Source organism: Acipenser ruthenus, chromosome 22 (assembly GCF_902713425.1).
Source record: "Acipenser ruthenus chromosome 22, fAciRut3.2 maternal haplotype, whole genome shotgun sequence".
In the NCBI taxonomy this organism is placed as follows: Eukaryota; Metazoa; Chordata; class Actinopteri; order Acipenseriformes; family Acipenseridae; genus Acipenser; species Acipenser ruthenus.
In genome coordinates this window covers 6784861-6802828 of record NC_081210.1, presented here as the reverse complement: position 1 = coordinate 6802828, position 17968 = coordinate 6784861, and the positions used below count along the sequence as shown (strand labels likewise).

Here is a 17968-nt window from a genome sequence, read left to right as displayed (position 1 = left end):
GGAACACACATTAGTGGTTTATTTTTACTAGATATGTATGTATATAGGTAACACTAATACTGATTAATTTAAGAGTGAAGATAACAAATGATACTGTAAAATATTTTTTTCTCAATCCAGCAAAATCAGTCCCTCAACCAGAAATGCAATCTCTTGAATCACCATGACCAGTTGAAAACTAACACTACCAGTTCTACGAGCAGCTGTGACAAGTTCTACAGCACACACACCATTTCTTTCTGGTCAGTCCTATCAAAGCTAGAGTTTAAATCTCATGTTATACATTCACTGACAACGTGGATGGTTTAATGCAGAGTCCATGATTCTTATCAAGATGAAAAACTGACAAAACAGAACTGCAAATTACAACTGCTAAAAACAAACTTCGGAGTATTCTTCGATAGATATGAAACTGCATATTTGAATACAAAATTAAAAATGATATTATTATTGACAAATTACATTCAACAAACAGTTGGTTAGCTCTGTGTCCAGACTGCAGCTCTACATAGCTTGACAACAATCTGACATTAATTTTAGGTCTGGTTATATACTTAGTACAGTGAGTTCAGCTGGATCTGGCAGCATGAACAAGCTTCAAAGAATTGGTGAAACACAGGGGATTCTCATTTTACTAGACTACAGACATGGCCAAAAGTTTTGCATTACCTAGAATTTTAGGATTTTGACATAATTAAAAAAAATATTATGAACATAATTTAGATCTTTTATTTAACATCATGTATTGTAATCAAAGAAACTACAAAATGTAGTCTACTGTAAGCCATAATAGTAGTACAGTATTTCATGTTAGATTTTGAAATGTCAGATTTTCAATTTCAGTTTTATATATTATAGGCAGTAGGTACAAGTGGCAGCTATTATGCATTCAGAAATAGAACAAGATAACCTTTAACCTAAATAACTGTCTGAGGATTTGGAAGATACATGGACTTTGATACCTCAGGAGACATTTCAACATACTTTAGCCTCCACACACCAGGCATGCTCAAAATTGCAGTCAAGATAAAACAATTAAACAACATTCCATAAACCAGCTTCTTCCATGCTTTTACTAACTGTGCTTCATTGCAACCCTTTTGTGGGGATGAAATACATACAAGTCAGACAAAACACATTAGGGCAATGCTGAACACTGGAAAACGGTTACAGGCATAGTCCGAATAAGTGGCTGCAAAAGCATATTGTGGCACATTTTATATTACACCTATGCAGAATGTAACACATTCTGACGTTTAAAAGAGTGATCTGTCTAATATCTGATTAACTTAATTAATAAAATTAAAAATAGAAACAAATGTGGAGTGGTTTTTCATCACTAGATATATAGATTTCTAATTGAAACCCATAGAGTAAGACCTTTCATCATTTCACAATCTTTCACATTCTCTCTTCTACACTCTACAGAACCACACACGTCTTCTTCCCCCCGTGTGAGTTTACAGTACAGAGCACAGACCGGTTTAGCTTCTGTGTATTGGCAAGCCATATTAAGTAGTGGCTGCGTTGATTCGCTCCACCTATTGTCAGTCATTACAGTTACAGGGCTTTCTTCCTGGTAGCAGTTGAGAACGCACTGTTTGGACAACTTTAGTTTCACAGATAAGGAGAAGGAGGGTATGAGTGAGTAAGGAAGGGGTTAATCAGAAATTTTAATTTGAGTTTATCTTTTTTATTTTGCATGGCAAAGAAGATCTGAGAACACTGAAAAAACAAATGACTGAAAATGAACAACTTGTCCTTTGACGATACATCGCTGGACAATTTGGATCCTACTCTGACTCTAAATGAACCCAATGATATTGACACAGCCCTCCTGAGCGATATAGATGGTACGTTTTAATATATTCCTGTTAAGTTGGATTGATTGTACAGTATTTATGTAATAAGTACGTGCATATGCAATAACAGTACTCTAACGTAATATTATATATAATAATTGTTATATTTTTCAATGCTTTTTCTCTGAATTCCTTGTGATATAATACTATAACAGTCTGCTACTTAAAAAGTACTGTTTTATTGTAAAATTCTATTTATTCTATTTTCTATCTATTTATAGAATTTTAGCTACTATTTAGATTTTGTAAAAAAAGGAAAAAAGTTTAAAGTTTAAAGTTTAAAAGAGTTTGTAGTGTTCGGCTGCTCCGCCCAGTTGAACTTGAGTAAGTGACGTCACACCAGGTTACTATCGGATATTCCTTTACTGACATTCAATACAAGCTTCGGTATACAGCGCAGTCACTCGGCAGTCACTCATCTAAGGTGGCAAATTTGTTTTTTTTTATAGCACAGTCGAACAAAAACCCTATAATATTTGTCTAATATATTGGTGTTATATTTGAGATATATTTCAATTTGCATACGTCCTGAACTAGAAACATAACTACAAAAGCTACATAGATAGCGTAAAACTCCACGATTACATCCGTGGCGTTTATGAAAATGTATAATTTGCTTTAACGGACCTGGACAAATGCAATCATAGGCACCATTTGCAACCATGCAATCTCCTTTATGAAAAATAAATATATACTTTTTTTGTAAGGCTACATACATTTACTTAATACAGTTCAATTCAACCCCTGGCCTTTCCCCCAAATCCTTTCTAACTACAGTATACTGTATTTAAATACAAACTTGGATGTAATTTCCGATCTTTTCTATCTTAACATATAAACTAGATATGTCACCTTATTGACAAGAACTAACAACATTAAAAATAACAAATAACCAATAAAGCCATTTGAGTATTCTAGTATTCTATATCACTTCCCTCTAAACCTGTCTGCTCTACACTGAAAAAAAAAATCCTTCATTTATTTTCATGAAACTTTGAGTGTAAAAGGGTTAAATGAAAATGACCGTGAGTAACCTCGGTCTGGTGTTCCAGCACTGAAGGAGTTAAACCGAATACCCTACAGTAACCCCAGGCTTGTACCTTGACAGCCCTGGAAGTGACAGACTGTAAAACAACTGGGCATGGGTACACCCACATAGCAAGGTGGCCTGCGGAGATCTCATTGGCTACAAGGAATCACCTCATGCAAAAACATTGGTTTACAAATCCACCCCTCGCTTGCTGCCATACTCAAGTAAGAGGCGTGCTTTAAACCCCACGTGCCTTACTTTACTTTTTAGTTTATTTAGCTGCAGAGGCTGATGCAAGATAACAAAAACAAAGATGTAAGGATGGTTTAGTTCAGTGTGGTAATGATACAGTATTCGATTCATTGATTGCATTAAGCAAGTAAACTGTATAGCTCTTTGCAATAATGGACTGCACTTTGGAAGGTAATAATATTATGCATTAATATTTACATTGATATGATGTTATGTCTTTATTTTTGATTTAGGTAACTTTGTGATACAGTGTCATCTTTTTTAATGCTAATATTGTTTCACTTTGCAAAGCTTTTTTTTTTGTGTGTCTTTTATTAAAATCTTTCACAGCATTGGATGAACAAGCTTGCTGTTCCTGCCTCTATCTGTACTTGTCCGCTTGTTTAATACAGGTGATGGTAACACTGAGTAAATCAATTTGCTCCATGGAAACCTTTTTAATGTGACCCCTTTGCATTGTGCTGAGGTGGCTCCAGGTATAGAGGTTATGGGGTAATCCACAGTACTGCTGTCGGAATAGTCTAGTCTAGTAATATAAGTTACTTCTCTCAGACGCACACTGTGTGTGGATGATGATATAAAGCATTTTATTTGTATTATTAATAGCATGGGTAAACTATTAAACTCTTAACCAGTAATACCACAATAATAATTGCTTATTGATTACGAATTGCTACTGTCACCTGATAAAGTGGCTCAATGTTCTCCCTCTGAATTGGATTTACTTTTATTATTTGTTTGGTGTGCTTTAACTTTACATTGGCAGCTGTGCCGTTTACAGAACAGTTTTGTTATTTTGTTCATATGGTTTGAGTTTTAATCTGTGCTGGTTTTAATACAAGGGCTATATAAAACTGACACAAGACATGCTTACATTTTAATGTTATTGTATGAATTGTATTGTAACACTTGAATGTATTTGTATTTGCTTGCGATTGTAAGTCGCCCTGGATAAGGGCGTCTGCTAAGAAATAAATAATAATAATAATAATAATAATGTTATGCTAAACCTTAAGGTGAAGGAACTCTGTATGTTAGACTATATCACAATTTTAATGGATGCAGTCATTTCTTTCTTTTTTTTACCTTATATTTAGCTTTGGTAGTCATAGGGCAGCATATAGTACGGAGTGAAAGTGTTTGTTTTTAGCGTTTTTATTTCCATACATTTTTTCAGTGCAGGATTGCAAATTTTACATAGATTTTGAAACTATGAGGTGATTGCCTTAATTCAGTTACTCTGCAATTGCAACTTTTTAAAGGCTAAGGTAAAACTAGAAGAAACTAAGTCAAATTGTGATTGAGCATTGTAAAGTTTTGGTTAACTTTTGACAGCTCCACAAAGCAACCTGCAAAGACTGATTATCACAGCCAGTTTGTTACAGTATACAGTATAGCTCCTATTGATTTAAAAATGCATTTTTTCACCGTCTTTCCCAGATATGCTACAGCTGATCAACAACCAGGATGTGGAGTTCCCTGGCTTGTTTGACCACCATCACTTTGGAGGGAACGTGCCCACCCAGGAGACCACCCCTCCACCCGTCCTGCATGTTCAGGGCTCCCTCGGCACAGTGAACACACCTATACTGAACTCGTACCTGGACAGTACCAACAAGCAGACAGCAGCCCCCACTACTGCTGCTGCAGCCAAGCTGTACCAGAGCCCCCTCACCCAGCCCCAATTCCAGCCCGAGCCAGCCTTCCAGCATCCCCAGGCACCCCTAATGATGCCTGTACCCCCTGCCCAAGACCTTGTCCAGCCAGCTGTCAAACAGGAGCCCAAAAAACAGCAGCAGGGAGCGCCGTTGCAGATACAGAAACCTCTGCAACAACAACAGCAGCAGCAGCAGCATCAACCCCAGCAGCCACAGCTTCAGCAGGCCCCACCATCCACCAGCATGATGACCCCGAACTTTACAGCTCCCCAAAGGTCCCAGTCACCGTTCACCCACCAGCTGCAGCCACAGCCTCTCATCAGCTGCCAGAACCAGGGAGGCTTCAGCAGTAAGGCCTGGTCACAGCTACCTGCTGTATTGCATTGTGTTTGCAAGCCAGACTCAAAACATTACAATATATGATTGGTTTGTGCTGTGTATAGGAATTTGTAAACCTATAGCTTGGTTTCAGTACCTCAACAGTCTGCCATGTATTTCATGCTGTTTCATGTGCTTTATGGACGACATAGAGTCTACAAGTACCCTCCAGCACTTTTTAGTTTTTGGCAAAAGCATGCATGTTTGAGTTCAATTCCTTGTAAACATGTTGCAAAACAAGCAAAAGCAAGCTGTGGGCATAACAAAGTCCAGCAACAGCCAAGTAAAGCTGGTGCAATAGAGTGATTAGGGCACATCATGCAGGTCCAACATTGATCAGTGTTCATTTGCTCTAGTAGGCAACGTGACATGACATTTTGCGAGAATCCCCTGTACTCTGCTCGAGTTTCTATTGTGCCTTGAACCTGCCTCTGCCTTTTTAAATAACTTGAAGTTTATGCCCTCAGTCTATTTTGAACTGATTACGCAACACATGTTTTATTTGATCAGTAGTTCAATTGATTACAGTGTTATTTAAAACTTCCATATGTACACACATGGCAAAGCATGTTGGAGGCTGTCATTGTATTATTGTGTCAACATACCATAACATAACCAAGAAGTCAGTTCTTCAGTTTTCTGTCAGTCTTAACCATCCTCAGTATGTACTGCAACGTAGTTGGTGTTTCTTGTGAAGTTAGACAAACAGTATAAAAGAACACTGTTCCATTGTTTTCTCTTATTGCAACTACACATTCACTTTCTGGGCCAACTTGGCCCTTGGCTGATACTTGGCCCACAATACTGTTGTTGCAATAATAAGGCAGACAGAATATTTTTAAAATGGGCACAAATAGTGTAGAGTTTGTGAGCCAGGCAAGTGTTGACTTTGTTTGGTTCCCATATTGGAACCTGATAAGGAACTGTCTAGACAGAGGACATTACATAACACCGTTTGCCTTATTTTAAACTACTGTACAGTGGGAAAGTCCATTGCTCTCTCAGCATTGACGCCTGTAATGAAACTGCAAGAAAGACATGGTTATGGGCAGAGACATTTTTCAGTGAAAGAACATGCTAACAAATACAGCTGAGTTTATTTTACCTGCACTTTGATTGTAGGCTAGGTGTGCTATAATTACTTCAGCCTTCAGCTAACTGTAACTGTTTAACTCATGGCATTGTACTAAAAGTCGCAAGGTCAATTAACATTTGACCAAAGCTAGTCTTAAACCCCATATTTTTACTGTACCATATAATCCTACCTTTTTGAAAGAAATGAGTGTACCCTATTGTTTTTGCACCCAGTAGTCAAATATCTAGGATGCTGCTGATCGAGACGAGGGGAGTACAAAGGCTGAAAATCCATTCTAGAAAGGCTGAAATACCCTTTAAAAAAAAAAAAAAAAAAAAAACACAAACAAAAGGGAACAACAGAGGATAGTGGCATATTCCCAGGGCTGGAGCCGAGGCGATGGGGGCAGTTCAAAATCACTCTCAGTAGAGCCTGGGAGCTGCTTTAATCTGAAGGGCTGCCAGGGGCACTGTAAGAGCCTAAAGATCTCAACCCTTGGGTAGTAGTGACAAAACGCAGCAGCGCTGCAAGTTGAAGTCAGACTCACATACTAGTGAAAGCTGAGTTGACAGGAAAGGAACATCTGTGGCTTTATACAGCAGGACCTTCCTATCCCTGCCACTCTGCCACTTGGTGGATGGCTGTCTAATGTTTTCTCTCTTGTGTTTGTCTCTGGCAGCGGTACACCAGGGAGTCACCTCCCAGCCACTCCCCTGCATCTCCGCCTCCCCCCAGCAGATCCAGCCAATGACCATCCAGACTCACATCCAGAACATCTCCCCTCAGCAGCTATTGGCCGCGGTGGCCACCACTGATTCCACCCAGCGCGTCCCCACACAGGTCCAGCAGGTCCCAGGAAGCAGCTCAATGGTAACATCCCATTACACACTTTCAGTGTCATTTTTTTCAGTCATCAACCATTCCTACAGTGGTTTGTGTTGTACATGTTGTATATGTAAACACACAGGGAACGGGTAAATGTGCTTTCTCACAATGACAGTTGTGCCGTCACTGACTGGTCATTACTCTCCCCAGGTGCTGCTTCAGCCCCAGTTCATCCAGACAGACTCACTGCTCCTCACTGCTCTCAAGCCGGATGGCAGCTCTGTGGTGACAACAGTCAAGTCCCCGTGCGTCACTACGCTGACCACCTCGACCACCCCGGTAGTGCAATACAGTTCATCTTATTAGGTCCCCAAAGCCATAAATACATGAAGCAAATAAGTTTACCAGGAGTGTATCTGTGTAAATATGTGTACAGTACTCCGTGTCAACACCAGCTTACGTAATTACCACACAGCATCAGAAAATACCCCATACACTTAACTAGTCAAAAAGGTCTTGTATGTCAATGTGCGAATGCTGTGTCCTGTATATTTTAATTTAGGATGGAAGCCCTTAAGCCTCCAGTGACTTACAGATTTCTGGATGTATGATTCCTGCCCTGTCTTGCAGGCTCTGATGAGCGGAAGCACCTTTCTGACCACAGTGCCGCTGGTGATGGACGCTGACAAACTGCCCATCAACCGGATCACAGTGAATGGCAAGCCCTCCGGCATGCCAATCAAAGGGGAGAAACGCACCGCGCACAACGCCATCGAGAAGCGCTACCGCTCCTCCATCAACGACAAGATCATCGAGCTCAAAGACCTAGTCGTGGGAACAGAAGCAAAGGTTGGTCTATGTGTACCCACTATCAAAAATACTGTGGTGCCTGACTGTGCTGTGGTTTTTGTGTGACAGTGGTTTTATTTTGTTTTTTAGCTCAACAAATCGGCTGTTTTGAGGAAAGCCATCGATTATATCCGGTTCCTGCATCAGTCTAATCAGAAGCTCAAACGGGAAAACATGGCGCTGAAAATGGCAACGCAGAAGAACAGTGAGTTCAGGCAGCTTTGGAACAGGCTGGGTGTCACATTGGTGTAGTACAGTGCTGCAGGAATGCCTTAGAATGTGAAATAGGCTTAGCGTGTACAAATCCAGCAAAGCTGGAACATCCTTAACAGAAACTCGGCACTACATTCTGTATGTTTATAAAATAAGAATTTGCCTAAATAACAAGCATCCTATAAAAACATTCAGTTGCAGTGTACATATATTGTAATGCTTCTGGGACTTGATAGAGTAGCAGACATACTGTATAACCTAGAATGATTGCATTTCGTGTGTTTGAGATCTGGTCTAAACATTTGTTTTGTGTGATTGATAAGCCTGTGGCTAGCGTCTTTGCTGATGCCCCCCCCCCCCCCCTCACTCCTCAGAGTCCCTGAAGGACCTGGTGGCCTCAGCGGGGGTCAGCATGGAGGTTGAGGTGGAGGAGATCAAGCCGGAGGCTACAGAGTTGCCCACCCCCCCACCCTCGGATGCTGGCTCTCCCACCCATGGCAGCCCCTTCTCCCATTGCAGCAGTGACTCGGAGCCCGACAGCCCCATGTCCGAGGACCCCATGGTAATAGACTTTTCTGATTGGCATCAAACAGCATTTCAGAGGGTGGCCAATAGGTTGGTCTATTTGTTTAACAGATTCTATACTCGTATACATCACTGATTGCATTATTTGGCTGATTGAATTTTGAATTTTTTTTTTCTTAGGATAGTAAAGTGCTGCATTTGCTGTTTTCCAACAGCCCTGTTCATAGGTGTGGAGGATTGTAATTTGAAGGTTTGCTTATTAACTGTGCAACATGATTTTTTCCGCATCTGGTACGGGGCTTTTATTAATAAACTTTGCTTTTTAACCTAGCCATGCTACCTAAATATTGCACATTCAACATGCGTTGAAACCATGTGGTTGCCATTTACTTCCTTCACAGTTTTTCAAAGCATGTTGATCAATGATTTTTAGTTAGTGTGAATTTGGAGTCTGCAATATACTCTGTAAAAAGCTATAAGGCTTTGTGGTTTGATTGTGGCCCTCCCCCTTGCCAGGCTAGTGTGAAGCAGGAGCTGGCCTCCCCCGCCACCTTGGGCATGCTGGACCGGTCCCGCATGGCTCTGTGCGTGTTCGCCTTCCTCTTCCTGTCCCTTAACCCACTGGCCTCTCTGATGGGCGACTCTGGCGGCTACGGCTCTCTGGACAGCACTGATTATCATGGCACTGGGAGGAGCATGCTGGGGCACTCCCTAGGTCAGTCCTGCAGTTCAGGGGGAAAAAAAGAGCTTTTTACTTTTCACAACAAATTCATTTTTTTTAACTATTTACCACACCTATAGTAAAGTCTCTGTGTCTCTCTATCTAGGGAAGTCCTCTGGCTGGCTGGATTGGGTGTTGCCCACACTCTTCCTGTGGCTCATCAATGGCGTTCTGGTCCTTGTTGTCTTTGTCAAGCTCTTTATCTATGGGGAGCCTGTGACACGTCTGCACTCGGGCTCCTCTGTTCTCTTTTGGAGGCATCGCAAACAGGCTGACCTGGACCTTGCCAGGGTAACTACTGGTTTTTCATTTATTTCCAATGCTTTCTGTTTCCAAGGAATTCCTAAAAGTGGGAATTTATGGCTTGTACGCTTTCTGTGGTCTTTTTATCCTGAACAACAAAACAAAGCAAAAAGCATTATCTCATTTACCATAGGAGATGTTTTTTTCAGTCCATTATAACTGCCAAAAAACCAAACAAACAAAATAAGTCATCAAAATCCACATTATTCAGATGTTTTACAAGAATTACCAAAATAAAACATGGCTTATAATCGGGAGTAGATTTAACAGACTGAAAGTTTCAACCACAGCGTGCTGTCTGTGTGTCTCACAAACCTGGCAGTGTTTATGCAATGGTTCAGGACCTCTCTTATATTGCCTGGTATGTGTACCGTCTTCTTTATTGATGTTAGCTTAGATCTGCACTCTGATGTATTTTTAATGGCATTCAGTCTCCCTGGGGAGAAAAGGCAACATCACCAATATCCCTTTGAAATTGATTTCTTTCTTTTTTAAATTGCTTGTCCTCCTATCCCTCTGGGCTCCTCTCCTTGGGTACTTCCTTGCTAGATTACTAGAATAACAGTCTGATGTGCCATGGCACATCAATGAGGCGATGCGTGGAAGTACTGTAATGCACTTCATTAGGATGCTGGTTCCATGGCTTTCTATCCCGCGTTTTTCACCACTATGCTATCCTGGTTGACTTCTCATTTACTTACCTTAGGGGGGCATTCTGAGAGCTCCTAATCCAAGTTTTTTTCCAAACAACACGCATGCAATCTCTATGGTACTGTATAAGCGATTCTGTCTGTGATTCACTCCGTCCTACCATCATATAAGAGACAAGCTCTTGAATAACTGCAGTCTGGCCTTACTGTAGACAGATATTAAAGCAATTAGCAAAACTAGCTGAATTCAGGTCATGTTCATTAAATAAATCTCTGTGGTGTCTCTTTATGGTGACAATACGCTTTTGCTGTCTGCCTCTCTCCTAATAAGCATTCCCACCCTTTGTGTGTCTCTCTTGTCTGGTATCAGGGTGACTTTGCGCAGGCCTCTCAGAACCTGTGGACATGCCTAAAAGCCCTGGGCCGGCCCCAGCCCACCTCGCACCTGGACCTGGCCTGCAGTCTGATGTGGTCGCTGGTGCGCCTGGTCCTGCAGCGGCTGTGGGTGGGCTGCTGGCTGGCAGGGAGGGCAGGGGGGCTGTGGCGGGACCGCGAGCTGCAGGATGACGTGAGGAAGAGCAGCAGAGACGCTGCCCTCGTCTACCACAGACTGCACCAGCTCCACATGACAGGTAAGCGCTGGACACCACAGTCAGAGCGTTTGTTCTGTTTGAGATACTGCTGTGCTCACCGTGCGAAAAAAAACTTTTCAACAATGCACTGTAACATCACTGCAGCCTGCAATGTATGATTTGGAATGACTTGTTTATTTTAGAATTCCGATAAATGGATGACTCATACCATACTTTGGAATGGATCCGGGTGGTTCTTGCTGAATTGTGTCTCAATGATTCTTGTTGCTTTTTGCCAGGCAAGCTAGGTGGCAGTCATCTTGCAGCCATCAACATGGCACTGAGCGCAGTGAACCTGGCAGAATGTGCGGGGGATGCCCTCTCTGTGGCAACGCTGTCTGAAATTTACGTCTCGGCCGCGCTGCGCATCAAAACCAGCCTGCCCAGGGGACTGCACTACATATCTGTGAGTTTGGACGGGAATCAATATTAATGGGGACGGCAGGGTTCTTTGCAATTGAATAGCACTTACAAATGAATATATAAAACTGTACATAAAGCCTGAAGTATATCACTCATACAAAACAAAAAATCGGATTTTAGAAAATGTACATTTATACAACATTTAAAATTGAATATAATAAACGAAGCACGTTTTATGGTTGTTGCAGTATTTTGATTTAGATGTAGTACTGCAAATGAACTGCAGATAGCAGCAAAGTGAGCACAAAGACCTATGGTCTATTTTAATTAAAATAGGGCTCCAGCAGGAATGTGTCCTCCATAGCAGACTGCTGTTGTCTTGATTAGAATTGTAATGGCGCAGTGTTCTTGTCTTTCAGAGGTTCTTCCTGAGCAGCGCCAGGCAGGTGTGTCTGTCTCCAAGTGGCACTGTGCCACCTGCCATGCAGTGGCTCTGCCACCCCCTGGGACATCGCTTCTTTGTGGATGGGGACTGGGCGGTCCGCAGCACCCCACGCGATAGTATCTACAGCATTGCTGGGAACTCTGGTGAGGACACAAAGATGGGTATTAAAAAGACACAACAGTGTTTAGATGGGTGGCTACATAGAGTTGTACTAGTTTATTTTATTAGTTTTGTTACACGTTTTATAGTTGAGTGACTGTACAAAGATGAGCAGATTGAAATAGGCATCATTGATGGATGGCCAACTCAGTGATTAGGTATCTAAATGTACATCTATTAGGTTCTCAGCACAGATTATCCATATCGACAATTTACACGAAAAGACCATGCCTAAGATGGACTTAGTGGCTGACTGCTTCACCCTGGATCCTAGTGAGATGATACTGAAGGGCACTGAATCCGTCCTACACTCTGTGCCCGTCTGTCTGCATTGATCCTGAACGGCTGTCTTCGTTGTTCTCCTGTCTCTGTGCAGTTGACCCCCTAGCCCAGGTGACACAGGCGTTCCGGGAGCACCTGCTGGAGAAAGCTCTGTACTGCATTGCCAAGCCAGAGAACGAGAAAGCTCTCACTGAGGGAGAGGGGTGAGGCTCAGTTACAACGTCACCTATTTATATGTTTTAGATTTATAGATTTCACTCAAACGCATATAATTCACATCCACTTCAACAACAGAGGTTACAGATTTCACTTTCGTTAAAACATTCACAAAGCTAAAGCAAAACCATAAAGTAATAATAATGCCACATACATATTTTTGACAGTTCTAGTGGTCTCTGATTCAAGCTGCTGTTGGTTTTGCTCTGCTTCCTGCAGGGAGTTTTCCGATGCCCTGGAGTATCTTCAGCTGCTTAAGGGCTGCTCGGATGCAGCAGGGATCACAACGCAGGCGTTTGCTATCGGATCAAACATGGCAGCCGTTACTGGTCAGTATCCTTATAAGTGGTGGACTTGGTCCAGGTTACCACTGATATTTGAGGGATGTTCTGGATAAATGTAATCATTTCAGATTCACCTTGTATTGTTTAATATTGCCATCAAACACAAACAGAGAGAGGGTGGAAAAACTTGATAACCCACAAACATGAATATTTTCGGAAAAATGTTATTCACTAGGCAATAGGGCACAATGCATTCTTTGTGGTGGTAGAGTGTTTACTGTAGCACTGTGTAGTGGTGGTCCTGTTTGTAAAGCACCTGGAGATGAGTTGTATTGTGAATGCTCTCTCCTCAGGTACAGACCCCATTGCGAAGTGGTGGGCATCCATGGTGGTGGTGGCAGTGAACTGGCTGCAGGGGGACGACGAGGCAGCTGAGCGACTCTACCCTATGGTGGAGTACATGCCAAAGGTCCTGGACACCACAGAGTGAGTCCTTATTCCATCAAACAAACATGCATACCGAGTTGCAGTTTACATGATACAGTACTGTCTACTGTGTTAAATTGCAGGATCAATTTAACACATTAAATATATATTGATTGTCTACCTGCCCGGTAGAAAAAACAATTACATTCTGTTCTAATTTGCTTATTAAACTCATTGTTGTATCCTGATGGCTCATCTATCAAGCCTAACGTTACGTGGTCTATGCAAACCAGTAACTGGCTGTGAATGTGTTACCCTGTTTGAAATCTCAGTTTTCTCTAATGAAAGCCTGTCTGTTTCTCCTCTGTAGGAACTGTCTGCCCCGGGCGGCTCTGTTTGCCTTCAGAACAGTGCGCACCCTACTGGCCAAGCACGAGAACAGCCAGCTCAGCCTGAACTACTGCGAGAAGGCAAGCGGCTACCTGCGGGACAGCATCAACATGGTGCAGTGCAGCAGCAGCATTGACAAGGTACGCCAGCTAGTGTGGCTGCTCATCTGTACCAGCCTCCCTGAGAGAACCAAACTCCTCCCAGCCAACTCTGACAGTGCTGCAACACTTAAAAAGCTTAATAATGAAAACTTCTAACAAAAGACAATGGCATCAAAATGGATTAATGCAAAGCTTCAATTTATCTAAAGATAATAGTAATCTTAATTGCGCTCTGTAATTGGGAACCTGTGATATTAATATGTGAGCTGTGAGTCAATGAAGATTGTGGCTTAATTCCCTGCGGTGGAAATAGGAGCCGTCTGGACAACTGTTTCTCTGCTTGCCTGCGAGGGTGGGTCGTCGCTGTCGTGCATTGTAGTTGCATTGCATGTGTCTGCTTCTGTGCAATGTTCCTGCGATGCAATACAGAGCCTGACCGCACACATCAATCAGCACACTGCCTCTGTCTCAACCATTGCAAATCACTCCGCTCTGGACTCTTTCCAAACTGTTTCTGAACTATAACTGACTGGAGTTAGGAAACACTTTCTTGAGACAGCTAGTCCCAATTTAGAAGTGTCATAAGAATGTCAAATTAAAGGTATAATAACCAAATCTTTTAAAAAAGCTTTTTTTTAACACTACGACTGAGTCCCAAGTCATTGTTTTTCAGACTTAATTTTTTTACTTTGCCTGTTCATCCTGCCACAGGAGGATACAACCTCAAACCAGGGCACAGGAAGTGAAATTCAGACTTATAGTGTTGTGGCACATCACTCTAATAACTACAAAGCAGATTCTTAGGAGGAGATCAGAACAATAATGGCTCCAGAGCAGAGTATTACACTACTGTGCACTATAACCCGGCCTGCAGTGATTAAATATGAAAAAATCACAGGGGTTCAGCTTGTTTAAGTCATCTGCCTTGTGCCTCCCTGATGCAGGCAGTGCATCTTTTGCTCTGTGACCTCCTGCTATTGACCCGGACGAACATGTGGCAGCAGCAGAGCCTGGCACTGAGCAGCAATCTGCAGGCCTCCCCACTGGAGCTGCGCGGCTTTCAGCAGGACCTGAGCAGCCTGAGGAAACTGGCACAGAGCTTCCGGCCCGCATTGCGCAGGGTGAGCGAGGGAGGAGCGCTGGGGGATTGCAGATTTGCAACAGTAGGTAGTAAGTACGTTTTGGCTAACTTACTGTGCTTTCTCCCCGGCACAGTTGTTCCTGCATGAAGCCACAGCCCGGCTGATGGCAGGCGCCAGTCCCACACGCACTCACCAGCTGTTGGACCGCAGCCTACGGAGGAGGGCCACCCCCAGCTGCAATGCAGGTAAGTGAGAGGCTCAGCTTCGACACGTGGTTCACACGCTCACCAGCCTTCAGGAGCAGGGCTGAGCCATCTCATTGTTTTATGTAAGGTATCAATCTGAACAGGCATTCTTAACATTAAACTGTTTTCTATAAAACAACATTTTAAATAAAAGTAGCCAAGACTAGAAAGCTGTCATTCCCAATAATATTTCAATGTATACTGAAGCTTACTTAATTGTATTCAAGATTTCTATTGTACTCTTTTTATGTAGCGAAATCCACTGTGTGGTGGATGGATCTTACTGTTAATTGGTTGAAACATAAGCACACAACAATGAGCCCAGCAGTGGCTGTCTGGAGAGTGTGTGTCTCTGGAGGGATGGTTGGTAAGAGGCTGTGTGTCTGTCTCTTCAGGTGAGTCGGAGACGCGGCCAGGCCGGCGTGAGCAGGCGGAGGCGGTGCTGCTGGCCTGCCGATACTTGCCTCCCTCCTTCTTGTCGGCTCCAGAGCAGCGCGTGGGCATGCTGGCAGACGCGGCACGCACACTGGAGAGGCTGGGTGACAAGCGCACGCTGCACAACTGCCAGCAGATGATCATCAAGCTGGGCAGCGGCACCCCCGTCACCTCCACTTAGAGAACGTCCCCAGAATAAAAACTGAAACTTCAAGCTTGGGTGATAACCCCCCTTCCAATGTAAAGGTTTTTTTTATTATTGGAGATTTGACTGATGTTGGAAAGGGATTGTAGTTGTTTTAAACTCTCCCTGTTGAAGCGTTCAAATTGTATTTAGAAATTAAGCAATCTCTTACTTGCTCTTATTTCCAGTTCTGTAGGGCTGTTTTCTCCCTGGGGTTTGCCAAATGAGATGCATTGTAGCATCTAAATATATTTGAATTTCCCTTTGAGAACCTTGCTGCAGTTACAGTATTTAGCCACCATGTGGCACTGCATGCTACAGTTAAGGAAATATAAACATTTAAAGTTAAGGAAAATTAAAAGTGTTAAACACATGTTATTAATTTCAAAGGGAGAGACTGTGATTTGTATTTTTAAGGGAAGGAAGGTTTCACCTGGAATCTGGTTTCTAGACCATTCCAGTGTTTCCATCTTTTTTATGAAAGTCGACTGAAATGGGGAAATTTGTTCAACACTGTAGGCTTAAGATCAGGGATCTTATCAATTTCGAAACAGCTTATCACACGCTGGGCCACATGGCTTTATCAGGCAAGTAAAGGCTATATTTTTCCTTATAAATGTTGTACAGATCTCTCCTCAATCTGCACTGACCATTTAATTAAAAAAGAAAAAAAGAGACAAAAAAACAAACATACATTTTCTTGTCAAGCATTATTTTCATATGGTTTGATACCTTTTATTTGTATATATATCAAATATTTATAATTTTCTAAGAATGTTTGAATGCGGCAAAATTATATTTTGTAGATGGATTCTTTCTCTTTTGCTATTTATTAGAGCTTATCTTTAGTTAATAATTACATTTCATTGTGCGTTCAGTGTGTTGTAAGCACAGGAAGGACTAAAAAACAAGTAATATTTCCAATTGAACATCATTACTGTTAAAGCCTCTAAAAAGAGATATTTTGAATGAAAATGTATACTTGCTATAGCCCCTGTGTTAGGCTATCCTTATAGCTATGCCTTGGTGTTGTCAAAGAATGCTGACTCATTCTACTAGATTTCACTTATTGTTAACAGCTTTACCTGACATTGGGGTTCTGCTGGAGGACAGTTATGATTGGCTAATCAGACCACAATGGATCCATAATTCCACTGAACACAAAGTGTCCTTGTTGTAAACCAACACCACACTGCCCCTTGAAAATGTCCATAAATCAAAACAGTTCCCGAGATTAACACGCTGTGGATCCTGGTCACAAAACTTTGGGTCTGTTTGAATTGATTTCATAACACTTTGCTAGAACGCTGTTGGCTTCTGAAACACCGTTCTAGAGACGTCTCATGAAATGAATAACCACACCGGTAATTGGCCGAAGCAGAACAATGGTCTTGATGTTACACAGGAATCAAGAGTTTTGTTACTAGGGTCCGATTCTGTCAGCAGTTGACTGAATTCATATACCTGCTAGAACAAAGGTTGCAATATGCTGGTTAAATAAATTGGAATAACTGTATTTGTTAGCTTCCTGGGTCTTGTCCTATACTCCACACGTCTTCCAGCACTGTCAGCTCCGTGGGCATGCAGAGGCAAAGACTAATCATCAGGGGGTGCTATGTGATTGATAACAGTGCTGTGGCTGATGCATTTTTGAGCACCCTCAAAGGTTGGCATGTGTGAGAGCAGCTCCTTGCTGTTTTGTGCATGGAAGATGCAAGTGTCTGATATTGTGAGCCAGAGCTGTAGCCCCCCTGGAAGTGCAACAAGTCCCTGTTGAATGTTCATGTTCAAAACCCATGTGCATTCACAGTAGAGTTACAATATTTTACAGGAGGGTTGGGGTGCAGGTAATAATTAATACTATGAATTAATTGATTTTATCCATTTAATTTTTTTTTTTTTTGTTATAACCAAGGAGTTTTGCACTGTGTGTGTGTGTGTGTGTGTGTGTGTGTGTGTGTGTGTGTGTGTAGTGTGTTTTATTTATTGGGCAGATGTCCAGTGGTCCAGCCAATCACAAGCAGACAGTAACTTGCATTCCTGCCATCATTTTAAGATAATTACTTATTGTATTGTGTTCCTGTATCAGCAAAATAAAGCTCACCATATTTACTTAGATCCCTCTTTCCTATGAATCTAGATTTTTTAAACATGCTATTTCGTAGCACTTGGTTTTAAATAAAAATGCACTTTTTATTACGGTTTAATAAAGCTGTAGTTCTATAATGTACATTTCAAAAAAAGAAATTTTTGTAATTATTTTTGACTATGAACTCACTTGCTTCTTATGATTCTTTTACTCATTGATGTATTTGAGAATGTAAAAACAATTTTGTAACAAGCTGTTAATATTAAATATTGTTTACAAAAGACAAAAAACACT

The 17968-nt window shown here is 41.8% G+C and overlaps 1 protein-coding gene across 3 annotated transcripts; it reads left to right on the top strand.

Annotated features, from left to right (window-relative positions):
* The first annotated feature begins 1543 nt into the window (after positions 1-1543).
* Positions 1544-17964, top strand: LOC117431458 (sterol regulatory element-binding protein 1-like). Of its 3 annotated transcripts, none has more exons than XM_034052373.3 (19): positions 1545-1853; positions 4585-5151; positions 6935-7125; positions 7291-7419; positions 7711-7929; positions 8020-8134; positions 8517-8704; positions 9184-9382; positions 9495-9679; positions 10712-10973; positions 11213-11379; positions 11756-11924; positions 12317-12425; positions 12658-12767; positions 13076-13208; positions 13519-13678; positions 14584-14760; positions 14855-14966; positions 15362-17964. In XM_034052373.3, exons 1-19 carry the CDS (start codon positions 1748-1750, stop codon positions 15580-15582), a joined length of 3519 nt encoding a protein of 1172 aa, XP_033908264.3. In that variant the 5' UTR covers positions 1545-1747; the 3' UTR covers positions 15583-17964. The 3 variants fall into 3 exon arrangements, with proteins under 3 accessions (XP_033908266.3, XP_033908264.3, XP_033908265.3); XM_034052374.3 differs by lacking the exon at positions 1545-1853 and adding an exon at positions 3128-3315; XM_034052375.3 differs by lacking the exon at positions 7291-7419 and having other exon boundaries at positions 1544-1853.
* Positions 17965-17968: the final 4 nt, after the last annotated feature.